Here is a 23,758-nt window from a genome sequence, read left to right on the forward strand (position 1 = left end):
TACACTGGGCCATACAAGAACAGGTTCACTTGCTAGTCGACAGGTGGAGATTTGAAAAGCATCAGGTTAGCAGAAATGGATATAGATTCTCGATTCCCGCATTCCGTCACTCCCAATGCCAATAAGTCTCGATATCTATCTTGTCTACTGTCCAAATGATTACTAAGCACAACAATTAAAATGATTTGGACCTATTTGAAGCTATCATGATTACTATGTTTGCTGAGTTTGGTCTTTCCCCCATAATGGCTTCCTCCTACAGGTCAAGCTGTTCCAAAGAAAAGAGTGTCATTTCAGAGCTTATTGGATGAATCTCTTATTCGCCCTTGGCTGCCAAAGATGACGTTACCATGGAAACAGCTTCTGCTGCTATCAATCATTGACTGTCTCGGAGGTAAAAATGTATTTTATATGTGTAATGATTCTTTGGTGTGGACATTTACAACTCAAGTATTATGTAGGAGAAGGAGGTAGCTTGTTGTCAAAATGTTGGTTTACAAAATAAATAATTATTGGAGTAAGATCATGCAGCTCTTTTTATTTCAACTCAAATATTATGTCTGATATAACTACTGGAAATCCTATCTCATTCCAAATCTGGATTGATAACAGTTTCTGTCCACAGTGAGGCCTTAAAAGTAGACCACTAGTTACCACTAGCAGTGAAGGGAATTCAGATACAAATAGTTTAAAAAAAAGTTTCACTCACCAGCAACTCCATAGGCATGTACACTTGTTGGCACCATTGCAATGCGATAGTTGTGACAAAAAGGATGAACAAGTAAACATCTCCCCTGTCTCAGGCAGAAGACACCCCACTACTTCACACAATGTCACAGAGTCTACCTTTAATGTTTGACAAGACTCACCTCTCAACATGCTGTTGGAGTCCATGCCTAAATTTCCCTACATATTTCCTAGATTGTTTGGATGGTGGCTCATTCCATGGTCCAAGATGGAGGATGGAGCCTGGAGACTTGTTCATCCCTGTTGAATCTATAGAGGAGGAGGCTACTCTTACGTGCGATGCAAAAGGAATTCCCCCTTCTCAGTACAGGTACTGTACATCATTACAAACCAATTTTCGTCAGCTCTTGTGTCTAGACAAACAGTATGTTTATATCTGAGTTGGTTTCCATCTATGCTTCTCAATCAGCAACTAATTCACACCTTGGGAATAGGGTGATTGGACTGTCTAGCTAGCGTTTATCTGGCATGGCTTAAGTTTATGTGGCGCATCTCTTCAGTGCAGGATTTTCACTGTAATAGCTGGTTTATGGTTTAAGGAGAAGTGAAAACCAGCAGGCACTGCAGAGGTTATGCACCACTGGTTTACAGGCTACATGCTATATGCTAGTGTGCCAGATTTCTAGGCTCTCCTACATTGCCATCACAGACACACGGTTGTGACTACTGTGTTTACATGCATACAGTGATCATCTGGGGATACCCTAGTCACGGTCATACTATGCAATAGCAGTTATGCTACTGTATTATAGTGTTACAGTACATTGCATTGAGATAACGTTGATGTTATAAATATCTTGAAGTTAAAAAATAAAGCTTTTCCATTCTATTCTATTCACTGCTCATGTAATCAATCCACCTCAGAGATGAATAACACTTGAGTAGCATCTGAGTGAGTGAGTGAGTGAGTGAGTGAGTGAGTGAGTGAGTGAGTGAGTGAGTGAGTGTTTCACCTATAAGAACTAGATCAATGCAGACGTATGCACAAACAAGCTTTGACTATAACTATACTTAGCGTGTACAGTACTCCTCCAACACAGCAAATGTAGAGTGCATATATTATCTGGTTAACCCCCCCCCCCCCCAAGCTAAGATGAGGTGTTTGCGTGTGCTGATTAAAGGCGAGACAAGCATGTTTAGCGTAGCGTCTTCTCTGGCTGGTTGAGCTCTGCTCCACATGCCCTCAGCACCTCTTCAGCTCTTCTATTGAAGTCTAAATAGGCTACACTGCTCCCTTGATTTTCTCTGCCCCTCTCTCTCTCTGTCACTTTCGCTCACAACAAACACTGAAGACATGAGCTGTGTTCGAATACCTGCATTTGCATACCAATTGAAGCAATATGCTGTATTCTAAGTGGTAAGTATGGATACTCATTGCCCTAGTCATAGCCTGTAACTAGGGCCCATGTTTTTCCTGGACAGTTCTGGTCTGAAAATACTCCTTGTCTTTCTCATGAGGGAATGATCTATGGAATTTGTGAAGGATCTATGCTCCCCAAAGAGCGAACTTACTTAGTAAGTCAAATCACTTATGAGGGAAAGTTCATGCAAAGTCTTTTTAAGCTTGAGTTCTGTAACCTGCGCCTGGTTGAGGGCACTACTTCAGAGTGGGGGTAAAGGAGGTGAAAATGGTGATTCAGAGATGAACTGACCCCACAGCAGTAGCTGCAACCCCTAGGGGTGGCCTCTGTGTAGGCTGTCTCATACAAAATGGATTTGGGTCTGGGTCACAGGAGGATCAGTGTGAGGTCACTCTGCCCGCCCAGAAACACAACGGTCAGGGGCCTTAGTGGTTCAGATGAGTGTAACATCCTTTGAATTGAACTGGAGACATAAGTATCTGCTGTTCTGTCCAGAATGCGGTTTAAATAAAGGATAATTCTATAAACCTGCAGAAATGGAAATTGATCTTCTACCTGTTTCAATTTCATTTATGCAAAACATGAGACGAAGAAACAGTTAGTTGGTTACTTCCAATGCCTCCAATGTTCCAATATTTTAAAGCTAGTCTGAGCTAGATTTTCTTTTCATTTAATAATAGGTCTGTCCTGTTGGTGTGCTATTCAACCAGCTTGAATTCTTCACATATGAGGGCGTAGGACGGGGTGCCATGAAAAACGTGTGTGCCATGAATGTGTGAAAGCATTCCTGTGTGGGTATAAAGCTTGCACTTGCTGTGAGTACTTATAAAGGTGTTGATGTCCTTATCTTAATGAAAGAAAAGCGGCACGTATTGTCACTATAAACAAGGAGGTAGGTGTTACTGTGAGTGCAAGAAAAGCCGATTTTTGTCTCATACAGCCTACAGGGATCAAAAGACTAAAACCTAAAGATATACTGTAGCTAATAATATGTTTCTCTTCAGTAGAGTTACTGTAGGATCCTCAAATCTGTAATGATATTAGATTGGCTGTGGCATTTCATTACACCTGACTTACTAATACATAATGATAATAATAATACAAAATCAACTTAATTCTTCCTTCCTCTAGCATTTTTTTACTGCCAATGGCCTCTGGCCTGAGCATAGAATACTTTTTCTTGCAATGACTTATGATAAAGATAAAGATATAGCGGCTTATTCCAAAGTGCTTTACAATGGCCTCTCATTCACCCATGGCAGCAAGCTACCATACAAGGTGCAGGCCCGCTCATTGGGTGCAATTTCTGGGATTCAGCGTCTTGCCCAGGGACATCTTGACATGTGGCCAGCCGGGGTTCGAAACCACCGATCTGCCGACCTTGCGATCATTAAATGCCGGCTCTACCTCCTGCGCCACAGCCACCCTGCAGTCCCACAGCGCTACAGCCGTAGATGATTCACTTACTTAGACAAATGTATTTGTTGTAAGTCGCTTTGGATAAAGGCGTCTGCTTAATGCCAACAATCTAAATGTAAATGTAAAGAGCATTTTACAGTAGTTGAATCTTCAATAGAAGAGAAGCACAGCCTTCCATGAACTTATTTTTACATTATTTGCCTATGTCAATACTTCCTATTAATTTGTACATGGTGAAAGCTTATGGATACCTCTTCATTTAAAATATTCTGTTACATTTGACATTTTCAAAACCACCACAAACCATACCTGTAGTTTACCTAAAAGTTACCCACACAAATATCTGTCACTTGCTTTATTGAGTTTTGTTTTTTTCTATATGCTCCCATCAACCGGCCTCGGTGCATGGATAGAGATGGAGTGGTCATATTGCCAGGAGCTGATGGTGTCTTTGCCCTCACAGATGGTCATTGAATGGGACTCTCGTAAATCTGGACTTGGACCGCCGGCGTCGTCTGTCTGGGGGCAACCTCATTATAAGGAGTCTGGACAGGTACCAGGATGTAGGGATGTACCAGTGTACAGCCTATAACACAGTAGGAGCTATTCTCAGCAGGAGAGCAAACCTACAGTTTGCCTGTAAGTTATGCCAGTGTTGTTGTTTTTCTATCTGGAATGTATGCTTCCAAATAATGCTTTCTATGAGCCATTTGTGAATAATGCACATATAGAGCCTTCTGCTGCATGCATAGTGTATTATAACAGTTGCTGTAACCCTTCATAACACATCATGGATTCTAAAGATATTTTACAAGTGCATAAATGCAATAATATTCACTGTAAAGTAAGAGGGTCAGAAGTTTTGTAAAAGGTTTACCACATTATTAGACATCAGGCTATTTTGACTCTTGTCCCCTAGACTTGGATCATTTCAAACTCCACACAAGAAGTGCAGTGTCTGTTCGAGCAGGACAAGGAGTTGTGTTGCTCTGTGGAACACCCACATCTTCAGGAGGTAATATTACCATTGGGGAGGTCAGAACGTGGTATTTTGTGTCAGGATTGTGTGTAGACAATTTGCACATTGAGTTATTATGACTGCTTGTTATATCATATCCTCCTTATTCCTGTTCTAGACCTGACTTACGCATGGGTTTTCAATGAATATCCATACTTCGTCCAGCAAGACAATCGACGATTTGTGTCGCAGGAGACGGGTAACTTGTACATCGCTAAGGTGGATCCCTCAGATGTTGGCAACTACACCTGTGTAGTGATGAACAGCATCACAAAGGGCAAAGTCCACAGCTCGCCCACATCTCTGGTACTGCGAAAAGATGGTAAGCATGCCACTCAAAATACCTTAAGTGAGGCATAGTAGATTTTACATGTATGCATGGAATCAGGAAGCCCTCAAAATGCCATTAAAAACAGGACGTTATCGATAGTTGTTTTGATCCTTTTTATTTGGTGTAGTTAAATCACAAACGGCTATTGACCTGCTATGAACAGTTCTAACAGACTTATGTAAAGTTGACAACCCTGAGCCACATGCCCTCTTGCCTTACTTAGCTTTTTTTCCCACAACAACCATTTACAGTGCATTTGAGGAATAACTTTGCTTTCTCCGAAAATAAATATTGCCTTTGGGTTTAATTAAACATTAGCAATAAGTCTAAAAACAGCCAGACCCTCCAAAAGCCTTACGATACTGTATTTCCACCCAGGAAAGGTTTAAATTATTTGTTGCTGTTATTTATCAACGCTCCCATGGCTGCATGTGTAAGTGGTATAGTAGCAGTTTCACTTCACCCAAGAGACAATGTTTATGCTGTGATTTCTCTTTTAGTTTTTATAATGTTCGCCCCATGAAGCACAGCATATAGCTTGTAAGTCATGAATAATGGAAGGCCGAACAACTACTTGTGCTTGCACTTTGTAGGAGTGATGGGCGAATATGAGCCCAAAATAGAAGTTCATTTCCCCGACACCGTACCAGCGGCAAAAGGATCAGTGGTTACGCTGGAGTGTTTTGCTCTCGGAAAGTAAGCTGGATTTGTTGAAGCATGCTCAATCTTCTCCCATCTTTCATTCAGTCAAAGAACCTTGGGATTTTTATAGCCACTAGGGGCAATTATGTTTGTTAGACTGTGGCAACTTGCCATTATTTGTCATTGTTGGCATACTTCTTCCCCCCCCCCCCCCTTATTAAAGTATGAATGTAAGTTGCATAAAACCACCGTGCTAAAGTTAGTTTTATATTGTATATTCATCATTCACACTTCTGGGTGACAAAAGAAGATAGATTTCTGGAGGAATAAAGACTGCAACCTTGTATGTCTGGTTTGAATGAAGTTGGTTTTAAATTAAGTCAATTGAACACACCGTTAAAGAGCTAGAGAGTTTTGGGTGCTTAGTGGCGTAGCACATACAGTATATACATACCGCAAAATCGCAAGGTCCCTGGTTTGATTCCGGCCATCGACATATCCTGCATGTCATCCCTCCTCTCTCTCACCATCCTTCCTGTCAATCTCTACTGTTTCCATCCCAATAAAACAAAATGCCCTAAAAAAGAGCTAGAGATTTTGAGATTTTAAGAGGTCTGACGAATGTCCAATATGAAACAAACTTTACCACGGTAACAAATTCTAACCTACCGTACTGTATAGTCGACAATGACATTGTGTTTTGTCTCATAAAGATACACAGAGCTCTTTGAATCAAGACCATAATGGGATGTTCAACAGGGTTTGCTCTCACACTTTCTCCCCAGTCCTGTCCCTGAGATCACCTGGAAGCGAGCCAACGGTGTTCCCTTCCCCAGCAAAGTGAAGATGAAGTACTCCAATGCCGTATTGGAGATCCCTAGCTTCCAGCAAGACGACACAGGGGGCTACGAGTGTGTTGCTGAAAACAAGATGGGCAAGAACTCTGCCACTGGGAGAGTGGCTTTCCACGGTACAGTAACGCATTAGGATCAAAAATACAATAACCTACTACTCTCAAAAAACAATGAAGTATTATATTGGATAGATTTATTGATTTGGAACATGTTTGCCCATGTTTATGGAGAACATGAACATAAACTGTTAATTATGGCCTAATGTGTGCACATTTATTACACACATTAGATTATTGATTATACATGGTAATCAGTATAAAACATTACTGGTATATGGTGGTGAGAAGAGCTGTGAAGGATGTTTGAAAAGAGAATGGTTTTCCTTATCAGATACATGTAGATTGACAAAATCAAGTTTATTATGGCACTTCATGAACTGCAGATCAGGCATTCTCTCACAGTGCAGAGGAAAAGGGGGAAATGTTTTAGCGCAGTCTAACATGAATAAGCATGAGTCGGCTATAATAATGTAACAGAATGATTACAGAATGAATGTTCATGTGAGATAGCAGTACATCAAGTACAATATTTTGGGTTTCACTGGGATTGAGAGTAGGTAGAAAAGTAGCCTACAGTTATTAACAGGCTGCGAATGTCCACATTTTCAGCAAGGGCAGCCTTATCTCATTCACACAATGTAATAATAATAATGATTTATTTTGTATAGTGCTTTTTGAGGGATCGTTTGAAGGGGGAGAGCATGCTGGATTAATTATTACATTTCCGATTAACAAAGGTGTGACAATGTTTGTTAATCGGAAACCATCAAGAAAACAATTATCCTCCCCCATCAGTATATCCTAAGATTAAACTTTGGCCAGCTGGCTCAAGAAGTTGCAGTTTCAACATTAAACAATTACAAAAACACAATCGCTGCAGTCACATTGGATTTTAGGTGGCACTAATAATCTGTGTGTGCTCTCTCTATCATCTCTGGCAAGAGAGGCAGAGTCCGATATTTTTGTGACAAATAGGACACTATTGAGAGGCCATGTTGGTAAAAATGACAATCATTATTGACAACTAATTTGGCCATGTCTCTCTTCAATGTCTCCACAGCAGAGGCATGTCTTTTTTTCTGTACAGCTGACTAGAATGGACATTTTATGATAGTGGACATGAACAGAATTCCCCTTGATTCTGCTAATTCCATATTGCTACAAATACAAACAATCTTTTGGAGTTTGCAATGACTACTGAATCCCTGAGGCTCTCACATTTACCCAGCCTATACCCAACATGAGGTTGCTGTAACTTAGCCATTAAATGAAAGTTTTAAAGTGCACAGGAGGAGAGTAACATTGAAGTAATCAAGGTGACAATGACACATTCAATAACGTCCTGCACACTCTTGCCCCCTCTGGTCCCCCTCATCCCCCTCTGGTTCTCTCACACTCATTGTAATGGAAATATTACTCTGCCCCATCAACATTACATCAGCATTAACTTTGACTTAAATAAAGTGATATTTGCTCAAATCTCTCAAGCTTAATGACAAAGGTCTGTTTGATACCGTTGAGAACAACTATCACCAGTAGGCTATAGCTCGATTTTCGTTAAAACATAGAGCAAATAAATAATAATAATAATAGTGTCATTGCCTATTTGGGAGGTGCTGTTCAAGATTAGGGAGCGTTATGAACATATTTCTATTACAGCATATTGGATGATTGGGGAGTTTGGTGCCAATGATACGCTGGGCAGTTTTCACCACACGTTGCAGAGCCTTCCGGTCAGACACAGTTGCCGTAACACAATGTGATGCAGTTGGTTAGGATGCTCTCAATGGTGCCACGTTAGAAATAGGTAGCTATAGGCTACCATTTGTCTATAAATAGTTACCAATCAGGTATGACAAAGTGGAAGGTTAACGACTTGTATGGTGTCATGTTAACTGACGACCACATATCCATAGTCAGCAAATAGCTGAACCCGACAGCAGCACTTGATACAGATATCCCATCCGTGCAGCTGTGAATGTTTCAGTTTGAGGTACGGGTGTAGATTAGTTACCATTAGTGTTCCCATCTCTGGCCGTCATCTTTTTGATGCACATCTTGCAAATAACCTCATCCATATCTGCAGGCTCTCTTTTATCTTGGGGTGGGAACCTGAAATACTGCCATATAGAAGCCCTGGCATTTTCTTATGGACAAATTTGGATCTAATTTAAAGAACATGGGCATTTTCAAATCCCGCGGGATACCATATTCCTGTTATACCGCCCAAACCTATGAGGGGCTGTGCCCCCCCTTTCTAACGATTTTTTTTTGCTTATCACCTGTTAAACAGGCAATTTTGGAGACTTTAGATGGAATAACGTAGTGGTTAGTGCGAGTGAAAAGCATGAAATGATCAAGTCTCTGGTAAATGACACCAGTGCACCCGCTCAGATGAAAGCGTTGCATCCATTTTTCAGTACATCAATCCCAACTCATCCAATCCTGCACTACAATCTAGCAGGCAACTATATTATGTCAACGTGAGGTTTTGTTCAGATTCCGACAATGACAGAAGATGTATCCCCGTCCCCCCACCTTTATGTACCCAGCCAAACTGTTGCCTATCACCTGTTAAATGAGCTATTCTGATTACTTTTGACAGGAGAATAACATAGTGGTTAGGCTACCCCTAAAATAGACCGCAACCTCAGCAGCGAGTGTGTGTGGCGGAACTGCTGAGGCTCTCACTGTTGCAGCTTCCACACTGGCTGTGTGTCTTCTGTGGCTCTAACTGTGAGCTGCTACTGCCAGCCCTATCTTTGTACATTGAGGTTTGCCTGCAAAGCGCAGAAAAAATAGGCGTGTCGCGGAAGCCAGCGTGAGACACGCTTGAGATGCGAGCCTCACATGTGCTGTATGGCTGCTCTAACCCGTTAACATGGGTGCCAGAATGAAACGCACACCTGCTGCTGAGGTTGACGCTTGCTGCCTGTTTTAGGGGCTAGTGCAAGTAAAAAACTTTGAATCTAACAGCAGTCACACAATTTAACCAGTAGCCCAGATGGTGCACATACTTCCATATTGTCACACACAAATGAGTTAATTACAAAAAATAAATAAAAACACATTAGCTGCCAGGGAATGTGAGGTGTTCAAAGCACTTATACTGTAGGGGCAGTAAAGCTGTGAAAATATAGTTTGTTTTATTCTCTTCATTGCACTATTGTTTCACAATGAGTTAATAGTCTGCAAATAACTCATCTCGACAGTCCTTTTCCAAATGCGAGGTGTTCAAACATATCCATCATGCTCAACAATGGTGGTTGTTTTGATGAGGTAAATGAGCTGACAAATAACTCAGCAGTGCCATTGTGACATCGTCATTATGGCTATAAACGTCTGCCAACTGTATCTCAGATTGGACATATATATTTGGTCACAATTTCACTGCAATTATTGAATATTTGATGCCTGGCTTGCCTCTGCTGCCACTCCTTTGTGTTTCCATAGTCTTGTGGCTGAGCGAAAATGACACTTCTGTAATTGGAGTTGACAGCATGGTACTGCAGATGAGCATTGTGCACATTCACATATGACAGTGGTGTGAAAGCTTCTTGAAATCCATCTCAGTACAGGAAATAGGTGAGAGGGCTTTTTTTGGACTGTGAAACAGATTCAGATTAAGTTAATTACTGAATGGTTAAAGTCACAGGTAAAAAGCTTAGCGTCATTTGTTAGAAATTCGTTGTTTGTGCATTCTAGTACATATACATATCACAGCACAATGTTAAAGCATACAAGGGGGTGACACACCCATATTGTTCCACACCCCTCTTCTCACACAATGGAGTACCTGTTTAAGGATTACTTCCCCTTTAATAATTCTCTTGACCAGCCCTATCTGCAGTCATTCATTTGGAGCCTTTGGGGTTTTTTCAGCCAAACCACAGTGGATCCAGACCATGAAAGACACAGCCGTAGCCATAGAGGAGAGGCTTTACTGGGAATGCAGGGCCAATGGGAAGCCCAAACCCTCCTACAGCTGGCTGAAGAACGGCCAAGTGCTGGTCACAGAGGTAAATGCTATTTCCCCATCTATACCCATGTGTGTGAGTTGGGCCAGGAGTTTTCCCAGGTCACTTGATTTTGTGATGTTATAACTACGTAGGGCCTAGACTAGAGTCTAGTAAGTCTAGTATGAGTTACCTATCCTGCTTATAGGAAAAGCTCCCGTAAGGTTAGCTTGTTCTCTGTTTAAAGGTCCAAAAGAACAGAAATTCACAATTATCCACAATGCCCTTGCAACAGAAGGTAAAACATTTGCATATTTGCTAGGGAATTGTGAGTAATTTGTATTATTTTCTGAATATATGATGTTTGTGGAACAAATTAAAATGAAGTACTAGAAATATTCATGTAAGGATAGAAACTTTTCTTTGTCAAAATCATACATTTTTGAAAATTATCTATACTAAGCCCCTGAGCAATTTTTACAGTGAACTTTCTACAGCATCATGCCCTGTATAGCTGGGCATTGAATTTGCATGCAGTGTTTTAGATGGGAGTATCCTTTTGCTGCTTACTGTGCCTTTCGTGTATCTCTTCTTGTCTAGACAGTTGACTTATAAGCAGTGAGTAAGAATGTATTGATTTGTTTCCAAACCGTTTATGTCTTTGCAGGAGAGGGTCCATGTTGAGGATGGGGTCCTGACAGTCTCTGTGTTGAACCTGTCAGATGCTGGGATGTACCAGTGTGTGGCAGAGAATAAACATGGCGTCATCTATTTCAGTGCAGAGCTCATGGTGTTAGGTAAGGTGGCTTTCATCCATTCCCTAAGTCCCTCTTGCGCTGTGTCCATGAATTTGAAAGGTCATATTACTGTCGTTTTAAAGGTTATGCGGATTAGTTGATGATGGGGTCAGAAGAAATGGGTTTGTGGCACACATATTCCACTTACCTTTCATGATATTTTGAAATACCGGTACTTAGATTTGAAGGTTGGGGTGGAGGGATTGAACAGTAGATGGTAGGTGATTTTATCTTGATTGTTTTTGTAAACAAAGTACAATCTCTTGAAGCTGAATGTGATCTTTGAGAATGATTACAATCTCTTGAAGCTGAATGTGATCTTTGAGAATGATTACATCTTCTATTCATCTCTAGGGAAAGGTTCCCGTCACTCTCAACCATATGTATCTTTTACCATCAAACAAGCAATTATATGTTTGGAGCAGGTTGTTTTTTTTAGGTTTAAGTCAGTCACTGAAGGCTAGGGTAATACCAGCAGGCTGTGAGATGTCTCCAAGGAGTGTCATGGCTTGGTAATTGTTTATTCTTTGACTTATTCTTACCCCTTGTTGTTTACTGTCCCATCAGCCTCTCCTCCTGACTTCACTGGGAACCTCCTCCGCTCCCTACTCAAAGCCAAGGCTGGCACCACGGTGGCTCTGGAGTGTAAACCCCAGGCCTATCCCACAGCAAGCATCCTGTGGAAGAAAGGCAACCAGCCTATCCACACCAATGACAGGTAAAATTTGACATTCTGCGTTGCTGTATGGTTATCTTCTTCCACAATGCTGGTCCTTGAATTAAAATGTACAGTATCTTAAGTCTGAAGACAGGTATAGTACAAGACTGATGAAATACGGTTTTCTGCCAGAATACAAGCATTCATTGATCACTAGTCTTCTTTCTCAGTAAGCCTACAATCGAACAACAGGATCCAATAGGGCATGGACTTTTTTTATGTTTACTCTCCAGCAGTAGAGTGCTTACTCAGCCTCAATGTCCGCACACCAGCTTCTCCATTTTCTTGCCCATAGGATCACTCTCTCCCCAGATGGAACTTTGAGGCTCTCCAACGTGACCAGGTCAGACGCAGGCAGCTACACCTGCTTCGCCAGGAACCGCTTTGGCACCTCCAGCACCACTGGAAGACTCCTTGTAACAGGTGAGCTGTTGTATTATACACACGTTGAGTGCAGTACCACACAAACATACTGTTAACTCTATCCAACCAAGGGTTACCAAGTGCAAGAGTTGTGGCTCCTCTTGAGGCTAAGTCCATAGACTCGAGGTGGAGAAACAAACACACATGGTTGTTTTACTTCTTGTTTATTTGGTATGGGGATTTTCATTTTATTGAGCTGTTATTCTTTGTGTACGTACATTGTGCAGTAGGCTTAATAATGCATCAGCTGGGCCTTTGTGAAAAATCTTAATTGACTTTGACAAATGAAATGCTCTTGAACAGAAATAACAAAAGGTTTTGGTAAAAAGGTGTTATGGATGCTATTATTTTTGTTTTGAAGTGTATTTAGAGATGAGTGATTGTTGGGTCCTCTCCAGGATCCTCGTTCAGTCATTAATAAGCTGAACTGTGTGTTACTGTCTCTCTCTGGCTGCCAAAATGTTCATTGTGGCTGCGTTTTTCAAGGATTTAATACAGTCAGCAGCCACAGTTGCTTGACCCGGCCATTGATTTTCCGTGGCTTAGAAGCTCATGTGACATCTTTTACATGTCATTGTTTATGCCTTGATGTTTCATATACAGTCAAATGCGTGGTATATTTTTCATCCTTCCTTTTTCCTATTGTGACTTATTGGTATTATTTATCAGGATTGTAATTAGCATGACTATTGAATCGGAGCGGCTTCAAACAAACAAGGGTTGAGTGGTTGCAACTCAGTGCCCCTCATTTATGCTCAGCATGTACAGTAACCCATCACATGGATAAGTCTCACCATCTCAAAGAATCAATCATCTCCATGTTTTTTTGTCTGATTATCTGTGTATTGTTATTGCTCTCAGGATTACAAAAAAATCTCTATTCATGTTCACTGAGCATAACAGCTCTTCTAAGTGACAGTCCTGTTTGATAATACTTTACTTGACTGATCTCTTAATGATACAGTACTTACATAATGCTGACCCAAAACAAGTTATTTTATGATGGATGGCATAACATTTATGGTCCATAATTTCCTCATGATTAAACATGGCATAGTAACACTTTTTTAAGATTGGATTGTCACTATGTTTTGGGTAGACCCTACCAGAATCACCCAGGGGCCAGTAGACATGGAGATCATAGTGGGCGAGAGCATCGTTCTGCCCTGTCAGGTGGCCTGTGACCCTGTCCTCGACGTCTCTTTCTCCTGGGCCTTCAACGGACAGCTCGTCGCCAAGGGAGACAGACATTTTGAGCTTGTAGGAGGGGTAAGTGACTTTCAGACTAAGTTATCAGTATGTGTAGACATTCTACTCTGTTGCATTCTGTTTTAGATTTTAACTTCATTATATTGAGCACTGACTCTCAATGTTCAACTTAATCTGGAGAGTGTCCCCTTAATTTAATGAAGTTATTGTTTTGAATTAAATACTGGCAGCTTAGTATGCATTGTGTACTGTACAGATATTTATTTTTTTAGCAATGTACTGATATGTTTTAGGTTGGTTTGATACTACTACGTTTGTTGGGGAGACAGATTCTAGTTACAGCTACAGTATATATGGCCATTAAAGTAAGAAATATACAGTACCAGTCAAAAGTTAGGACACACTTCCCCATTCAAATTGAAGGGGAAAGTGTGTTCAAACTTTTGACTGGTACTGTACATTGTCTGTATAATGTATTCAAGACAACTATGTAATACTCTGCTGTCACTACCACAAAACACAAGGAAAAATAGCTGACAAGAAATTAGATTAGATTAGATTCTGCAAGAATGTTATTGTAATTGCAGAGTACAAGTACCAGGCAACTAACCAGAAGTGCAAATAGTGATATAAAACATGATAGTGATAAGTGATAGGTATAGTATGGCCAATACAATAGTTAGAGGTATATACAGGAGATGGATAGCAGTAAGCTATGTACAGTTAAGGTAGCTATAAACACTAATGTCCCCAGTCCAAATATATGATCAACTTTCACAGCTTCAAGGATTTCATTTTCATAATTTAACCAAATCAGACACTTTCCCCACACCTGCCAAGAGAAAGAGGAATTTCACCATTTGCTTCTGATAGGCAATCTGAGTTGAGTTATCTGAGTTACAGGGTCCTGAAAATGATATGCCTATACTTGTATAAGAACAGCTGGCTTTTGTCTCTATCCTTACATTCGGTCTTGAAGGTTGTGAGGGACCAAGAGACCACACCACAGTGTGTCTTAAATCAAATGGTAGTGTTCTGGATCCACAAAATGCCCCCTGGCATTTGGTCTGTAGAGCTTCCTGTCTACTAACCAGATTGTTGTGGATGCCTTGTGATTGCCTCGGTAGAGAACAGCAGGAGATTTGATGATCAGGAACATCCAGTTGAACCATGCTGGCAAGTATATCTGCGTGGTGGACACAGACGTGGAGAGCCTGTCAGCAGTAGCTGTATTGATTGTGAAAGGTAAGACAACTCCGCTACCCACTTGCTAACAACTGGAGACTGTTGCTTTCAACACAACATAGAGGGAGTAGAGTGGGTGTCATGTTTAGTGGGAACTAGGAATGGAGATGATGTAAGATTAGAGAAGACAGAGAGGTGATACATGAAACAACATGTTGCTATAGAGCTACATATGCTCATAGAGTAAGCTTAAAGGGATAGTTAACTTTTTTACACTTTATAGTCAGATGGTTCCTTACCCTGAAAGTAAGTGTGTGGGCCAGGAGAAACTGTAATACATGGTTGTTGTTTAAAAAGTCACTACCTGACTCTAGAGTGATTAGATAAATCCCAATATTTGTGTCCAAATCACCTCAAAGTAACTACCAACCAAGTCAGAAAGTTAGGGTTAGGGTTTGAGTTAATTTGGCCAACTTTGACTAATTGTCCCAATCACTACCATTGTTTTTTGTTTAGCCATGGCTTAAGTTAGTTGAAGTTAGTAGTTGATGTTAAACAACTCTGAACCATGGATTACATTTTTCAAGTGATCCATGGACTACTTTCAGGGTAAGGAACCATGACTAAGAAAAAAGAAAACGTGAAATATCCCCACAAGACTGTCTCTGCACCTCACTCATCTAACACTTTATTAGGAACGCTATAAATGTTGGAAACATTCCTTTGAGATACTGCTCCATGATGACATGATTGCATCACGCAATTCCTACAGATTCTTCAGGTGCACTTTCAAGCTGTAAATCTCCCGTTCTACCACATCCCAAAGGTGTTCTATTGGATTCAAATCTTCAACATTCAACATTATCATGCTGGAAGTAGCCATTAGAAGATGTGTACATTGTGGCCATGAAGGGATGCACATGGTCAGCAACAATACTCAAATAGGCTGTGGCATTCAAGCGATGATGGATTGGTATTAACGGGCCCAAAGTAAAGAAGTAAAGTAAGCAAAGTAAGAAGAGAACATTCCCCACACCATTACACCACCTCCATCAGCTTGGACTGTGGACAGGTGGACAGTGTTCCTATTAAAGTGTTTGTGAGTGTATATCCACGCTGCATCCTTTTTTAGGCCCTAAGTTTGGTGAAAGTGTGTTTCTAAGAACACATGACATTTTTTAATCTACAAAAATGTATAATGTCATCTTATGTCAACGACCGCAGGTTGACATACTGTAGGATAAGCAGTGACATATCAAACGTATGTAATGTTCTACATTTAATTTCTCTACTGTCATTTGAAACATTGCAAACATATCCAGACATTTGGCATTTTATAACAAAGGTATTCTTTTAATTTTCACTTGAGCTGATGCTACAATAAGAGGCACAGTTAAGTGTCAGTTTTAATTTAGTCTATTTTATCCACCCTGAGACCCTGAGAACATCCTCTCGACACTGCCAAGGAAATAATTAAGGAGATAAAGAATTGATCCTTAAATTGTAAGTTCTATTAAAGGTTTTAATGAGGGCAACGTATCAAAGCTTTTTATCAAGAAGAGCTAATGAGTTTTACATTTATCTTTCAATAATGCTGATATTGTCATGTTACATAGAGCACATACAACATGTTTGAAGCATAATGAAGGCATACATAGGCTCAAACATAGCTCAAATTATAAGACACAAATACATTTTTTGTCAGATTTGTTAAATCTGTTATATCAGTTAATTTTTGCATTTAGTGTTATGCTGCAATCAGAGCCAAGGCATAGTGTCAGTGCTCCCAGTATTGTTATAACTCTCTGGTGGCCTATTGTTCCTGATAAAATGACACCTTCATTAGGTGTCACAGGAAGCAGCAGATGAGCTTAAGCTACTGTAAAACATCAGACGATTGGTTAATAATTTATAATAATTTTGCCATTTAGCAGACGCTTTTATCCAAAGCGACTTACAATTACGAATTACAGGGACATTCCCCCTGGAGTAACTGAGGGCTAAGTGCCTTACCCAAGGGCACACTAGTAGTGGTGTGGCTTCAGGCGGGATTTGAACTCACAACCTTCCGATCCCAAGTCCAACTCACTATCCACTAGACCACCACTAATAGTCCTGGAGGGCTATAATGCCAGTTTTCATCTTTACTAACTTTAATTACTTTAATTTAGACCTGGACAACTTGTTCAGGCTAGTAATTCATTGATAAATTAAGAACCATGGAGGCTATCCACCACTAGTTATAGGGCTGTGTTTCCAATGGCTTGCTGTTCCCTGTTACTTCTGTAACTTTTAGCCACATGTTTTTCTGTATTTTGACTTTGGCTAATAGTAAAGGGAATTTGGAGTAATTTGAGTGTGTGTGTGTGTGTGTGTGTGTGTGTGTGTGTGTTTATGAGAGGTGTGTATGTATGTGTTCGTGCGTGCGCATGTGAGTGTGCTTGTGTTTGCTCACCTATGCCTTTTTGTGTGTGTGTGCGTGTTTGCGTATAACCAGGCTGGGAAACTAACTCTGCTTATTCTGCGATTGAGTCAGGCCCCCCAGGCCCTCCAGACACAGTGACAGTGGAGGAGGTGACAGACAGCACAGCACAGCTCTCCTGGAGCCCTGGCAGGGACAACGGCAGCCCCATCACCCGCTACCTCATACAGACCAGGACCCTCTTCACCGTGGGCTGGCAGAGGGTGGACACAGGTGCGCATTGACAACCACTCTCATACAATTACAATACAATTTCATTCAATCTCATCTCTCTCTTCCTCTCTGTATTGCCAGTCCCTGAGGTGATCGATGGTAGCACCCTGACAGCCACAGTAGTGGATCTCAATGCCTGGGTGGAGTATGAGTTCAGGGTTGTGGCCAAGAACAGTGTAGGAGTGGGGGAACCTAGCCCCACTTCCCTGAAGACCAGGACCGAAGATGCAGGTCAGTCTTTCTCCCATACAGTTTTATAAAGCATGGTAATGTTATAAAACATATGGTGAGTCAAGACATACTGTAACTAGGGTCAGGAGTTTTTCTTGACCACATGACCCAAAACTCTACCTACAGTAGGTATAAGCTATTACAATGATCCATTGTTTTTCTTGATTAGGAAAACCCATGGCTCTAGACTCATAAACTAACAGTTTATGGTGTTTCATGACAAATTGATTTTGTTAGATGACATACTATTTCTTTGGATATCAAAACAAATATATCAAGCTAGCTGAAACTAAATACAAACTTTACCTTTCCATTCTTATATTGGCATTGTGAGTAATGAGCATGGTCTCCTTTGTGTAGTCCCTGATGCTGCGCCCATTGAGGTCGGAGGAGGGGGCGGGAGCAGATCTGAGTTGGTTGTTACATGGGAGGTAAGTCATCTGTCTTATGTTCCACTTTCCCCTTGAAAGGGCAACCGTCAGCTAGGCATACTTGCATATCATTGAATGTGGTTCTTATTATTTAATCCTACATCAAACCCCTGGTCTATAGTAGTTGGCTTGTGGATGTCATAAATTCAGGGCAATGAAATGTGGCTCTGTAGCAGCAGTTGTAATTCATGAGTTGAGACACTCATGTATAAGGCCGTGGCAAGGCATAATTATGTGACACGTTCTAGTGTTTTGGTCCACACACTCAAAATGTTCTGGAATTTATTTAGAAACACAGAAATACGTTTCAACATAGTTGAGAATCACAACACAAACTCGCTAGTCAAGCCAAAATACTGCCACACAATGGATTCGGTGAGTAATCCCCATTACTACCTAGTTAACTACAACACTACTTTACATTGTTAGCAGGCTCACAAAACAAGCTGTGTAGTTGACTAGCGAGTGTCATTGATTTGATTGATTTTTTAAATCGGATGCTGAAATGCGGACAAAAACACTATAACGCGTTATGCTAGCAGAACATGGCATCTTACCGATGAATTGTTTTCCATTAATACAACTTAAAATGGGTAGACATTCAATCCAACTAGCACTGTGGAAATCCACCAATGAGGCAATCCTGCATGGCTGCAAAGTATAGTAACATCAGGATTAATGTTTATTGTTATACAAACAATGTATTTCATGACTACAGCCACAATGAGTTGGGTGGGTGAATACAATTACAGGTAATCCTCACCCACCCTGTTATTACTGGATTTTCATTTAAATATCATATAGACAATCTTACTTGTAAATTAAAGTGATTGTGTTTTTAGTGTGTTGGTTCGCTGAATGGGAGTGTTTTGTATGTGTTTTAATATCACTATAGTTTTGTGTTTCACTCTCAGCCTGTCCCTGAGGAACTGCAGAACGGTGAAAGCTTTGGTTACATCATCGCCTTCCGCGCCTTTGGTGAGGTCACCTGGACCCATGTAGCCACCTCGGCACCAGGGGCATCCCGATATGTGTACCGCAACGACAGCATTGCTCCATTTTCTCCATTCCATGTGAAGGTCGGCGCCTACAATAGTAAAGGCCAAGGCCCATTCAGTCCTGTGGTCACTATCTACTCTGCAGAGGAAGGTGAGGAAATAGTCTATTGCCATGGCTCCCTTTGCTTTCTTATTTTTTCCCATGACCACTGACCTAAATTGATTTGATAGGTGAAAGCAATATGGTGGACACCTACTGTACAGTATATGTTAATTTAAATAACAAGTGTTCCCGTAGGAAAGGAGACAAGAGAAGCAAGCCATTAGGACAATTGGAACACAGGAACACCGTCTGGGAAGAAAATAGGAATTTACAGAAAATTGCCTGTTTGATTTGACTGTTTTTTTGTTAGTTTGACCTTTTTCAATTACTGAGTGACAGGCATATTTAAATAATTCAGAAGTTGTTCAAATATCTGCAGTCTACCTGCAATTGGGATAGTATGCTGTAAGTGAACACAAGTGTAGTAGGTAAATGTATATCAACTATGATAGAGTCTTACTTGACTTAGACCCTTTAACTCTGGTTTTCAATAAGATAAAGTACCATTAAACATAAGAATGTCAGAAATGTTGGGTTGGAAAGGGGGTTATTTCAGGTAGTTTTTTGCCTGCACAGTCGTTTGCCTTGGCTGCTGTTGAATAATGACTCCTGCACCTCTCCTCCGTTGTCTCATGTCAGAGCCAAGTGGGATGCCAGGGGGAGTTTGGGCCAGAAGTGTCTCCTCCTCCGAAATTGAAGTCAACTGGCAGGCTCTCTCCTTCAGCACTGAAAGAGTTCTGGGCTATGAGGTACATTTCCTGTTTTAAATGTAAATGTAAAACGTCAAGTTTGTGCAACACAATTACAATGCTTGTCTTCACCCACAGTGTACCTCAAAGCTTTCACTTTCTAAACTCCATGTTCCCATGGAAACAACTGATTAAATTGAATGGCTTGTATTGCTAAATTATACAGGCCTTCACAGCAGCACCAAAAATCACTTTTTAAGAATACAAAAGCAAATTGTCCATCCACCCACCCTTTCCTAGTTTCTGTCACCTGTACCACACAATACAAAACTACAGTGTTGTCACGGTGCTGAAGAATGTGCTAGTATAGAATTATCAAATTCAAAAAATATGTCTTAAAATTCAGAAGAAACAGATATGACAAGTACCATAATTAGAATGTCTTGGATGGAATTCAATAAAATTCAAGAAAATAACATCCACAAGTTATTTCTTGTTCCTCAGTTGATCGTGAATACACCTCAATACTTTATGCCTATCCTCAGTGACACTGTGAATATCACTACGTATCAAACATGACATTTAAATGTCCCCCCCCAACAACAGGTTGTTTACTGGGAAGATGATACCAAGCCAGAGACCATGGGGAAAGTGAGGGTACCTGGGAACCAAACCTCAGCCTCTGTCGGTGGCCTGGGTGGAAACTGTCAGTATTTTCTAACAGTGAGCGCTTTCAACACTGCTGGCACTGGACCCTTCCTCCCTGCCATCAACACCACCACCAGGAAATCACGTGAGTGTCAACTGTTCAGAAGACGGGAAAAAAGGTAGCAGCACACTATTAATGAATTTGAGCTGGACAAAGGCCTAGTACAACATTGACTCTAGGCCAAGTTGAGAGAGGAGGAGACTAACACGATCTGGCATGTTTTTATTTTCTCACAGAAGTGGCAGGGTTCGACATTAAGGTTTTTTCCTACTTGCCCTGCAGGGCAAGTACTTCTCAAATCTACTTGCCCCATCTACATTTTTACTTGCCCTGCCTACCATTGCCGGCTGTGCGGCGCATATATTTCTCTCACAACATACTTATAACTAAGATCCGTTGCCTGTTGATTGTGTGTAAATCGCTACAGAAGACATGTTTCTTAAAAAACTGTGTTCATTAGCTATATTACATCAATCATTATATTTTATTGTAGATGAGAATTGGTTCCAAATATTAACTTATTTGTAGCATGGACGGGTAAAAGCAATATAACCTGTCAATCAGTAGTCATTTCAGATCAGTGAAATGATAAGTGCCATTTCAGAGTATTCAGACAGGGCCAATTACACCCTCCGTGCCCTCTCTGTACAGGTGAGCCACATGTTTAATGCCGGGTCACAGTTCACATTAGGGGTGGGTAACTCACGATACAATAACCTTACGATATTTTTTTACTTGCCCCGGGCAATCGGGTAACCGTTAATGTCGAACCCTGAGTGGTCTGACAAATACCTCTTATTCTAAAGTTATTTCTAACTGCATTCTAGGTAACATACGTATTATTGAGTGGAATGAGCCTGATACAATACAATCACACATGAATGACAGAGTGAATTTTGACATGTTACGGTGGTGACATTACACAATTGTGCTTGTGTCTCACAGCACCAGGACAACCACCTTTGAATGTGGAGTGGACCCTGATTGGCTCTCAGCTCACTATACAGTGGGAACCTGTGGTGGCCATGGAAACAGAATCAGAGGTCACTGGTTATCAGGTGAGTTTATTTGAATCCCAGGGCCAATATGCTGGTAAAGTGATTGCATCATAACCAAAGAATACCATAACAATGACAGCGAGTGACCTTCACCTTTATCAGCGTATTACTTAAGCAATATTGTCTGAGAAGCCATGATTTATCGTCAATATTGTCAGGCTATTTCAGGCTTTTGTCGGATAGGGAGAGTTGTTAAGCATGACATGCAGTGGAGTGCTGGCAAACGCTTACCAACTGACAAAATTAACGATAAATCACATCCTCGAGGGCATTATTGCTTTTAACAGTTATACAACAAATCCAAAATATTGTAACAAAAAAAGTCTTTATTTTGTGATAGATTGTGGAGAGATATATAGTTCCCAAAATTACAAACGCTGTCTACTGAGGCGTAGGAATATCATAATAGGTGATTTAACCATGACATTATTGTTATTATCTCATGGCTTAGAATGCCTCTCGGCCCATATATAAAGAGCCTAACCCGATTTTTCCTGTTTTTTCATCAGTTATCGTTTAGGAGCTTGAAACACAAGGAGCAGAACACCTTCAGAACAAACAATTCAACAGCTGAGCTGACCCTCCCTGCTGATGATGACTACATCATCCGTATCAGGTCACAGAGCGAGGGAGGGCTGGGTCCTGCAACAGATCCCATACGCATCCACAAACTAAGTAAGCTGGCCATTATGTGAAGCATGAACTGATATACAGTACCGGTAGGTTAAATGAGAACATACTGTATGGGTTGTATCAAATAATCGACACACTTATTAGGCCTTTTTTATAAACGCCATTTATAAGGTCACTTGTAAAAACTTGTACAGAAGCAGACATTGTCTTATAACAAAATGCTATATTACTTTTCAATCCACTGGGGATATGATCTTTGTGAGGAGTGATATTTTCTGTAAATTATAATCTTGAAAACCTAGCCCAGACATTTTGTGACAATATACTCCAGTCCTCCTCTGGGCTGCGCAGGCTCATATTTTGCTGAAATATGCAGTGTAATCCATCTCTGTCAGAAAGTGTCACTTCCTCTTTCACTGGATACTATTACTGTCCTGTGAGACTCCAGGAAGCTTCTTCCTCCTCTCCTCTATATGCTAATTTACAATGTTGTTGATATTCTATGTTGAGGCACTGAAATGGATGGAGAGGGTTGAATACCGAACTGTCCTTTTCTATAAAATGTTATTTAGATATGATTTTCATCTTTTCTTTATTTTCATTTTCATTTATTTTTTATTTTTTTAATCTATCCTCAGTTCTCATTGTCAAAAACAAAATGTGATCGCACTTTAAACAAATTACCACTTTTAAAGGGGATTAACCTTGCTTCACAAATAATTTGTAAAAACATGGCACATTTGACGGAGCATTTATGAGGGCCTCTTATAATACCCTTTAAGAAGTTATTTATAATATTAGTTGTGAAGCATCTATGCAGGTCCTATGAATACTTAATGAATATTTTATAAAGCATTAGACTTCATGTTAAGGGGTAACGTGGTTAAATCTATCGAAAATATATCTCTCCTACCAAGAGATTTGCATTTAAAACACCTTTAATTTAAAGACCCTGATTGAATATTTTAAGATGTATATCAACATAGCCCATTAGAAACCTCCCCACCTTGCTATTCTGCTTGTTTGGTGCAATGTTTTTTTCATGTATGAAAAAAGTGAGTGTAGAGGGCATTACCATTAGTAAGGAGAGAATAGCTTGGGGGAAATCAGCAGTTTAGTTACTTGGCAATATGTTAGCAGTAAAAAAAATACAAAACACTTTTACTGTTATGATGAAGTGGACAAAGAACAGGAAACTGATCACACCAGTGCCATGAGTATTAGTATGTGCAAACATTAATTTGTTTAGACTTAAAAACTCACATTTCAATCTTAAAAATAATTAATAGATGATGTAATTCCATCAGGTTTAAAGGAGGTATGCAATTGGTGTTCATGGGTATTATGTAATTATGTTATGTGTTATATCCTTTGTGCATTCTGCTGTGTTGCAGGTATGAGTGTGCAAGGCTCCAAAGCCTGGTCTATGGACACCTCCCCTCTCTCTCTACTCCTAACCATCGCGTTGTCAACGTTCAGGTCTTTATCATGA

General features: G+C 40.5%; 1 protein-coding gene across 1 annotated transcript; it reads left to right on the forward strand.

Moving 5' to 3' along the window:
• Positions 1-339: 339 nt before the first annotated feature.
• Positions 340-23,758, forward strand: cntn3a.2 (contactin 3a, tandem duplicate 2; the record flags this gene model as incomplete). Its single annotated transcript, XM_080534072.1, has 22 exons — positions 340-394; positions 922-1,057; positions 3,991-4,166; positions 4,447-4,542; positions 4,664-4,867; positions 5,470-5,572; positions 6,304-6,488; positions 10,314-10,450; positions 11,055-11,184; positions 11,752-11,902; positions 12,198-12,325; positions 13,425-13,594; positions 14,662-14,779; positions 17,256-17,414; positions 17,496-17,645; positions 18,006-18,076; positions 18,991-19,225; positions 19,817-19,926; positions 20,473-20,659; positions 21,521-21,633; positions 22,143-22,308; positions 23,661-23,758. 22 exons carry the CDS (start codon positions 340-342, stop codon positions 23,756-23,758), a joined length of 3,078 nt encoding a protein of 1,025 aa, XP_080390198.1.

This window comes from Nansenia antarctica, assembly GCF_963989245.1.
Source record: "Nansenia antarctica genome assembly, chromosome: 6".
NCBI classification, from domain to species: domain Eukaryota; kingdom Metazoa; phylum Chordata; class Actinopteri; order Argentiniformes; family Microstomatidae; genus Nansenia; species Nansenia antarctica.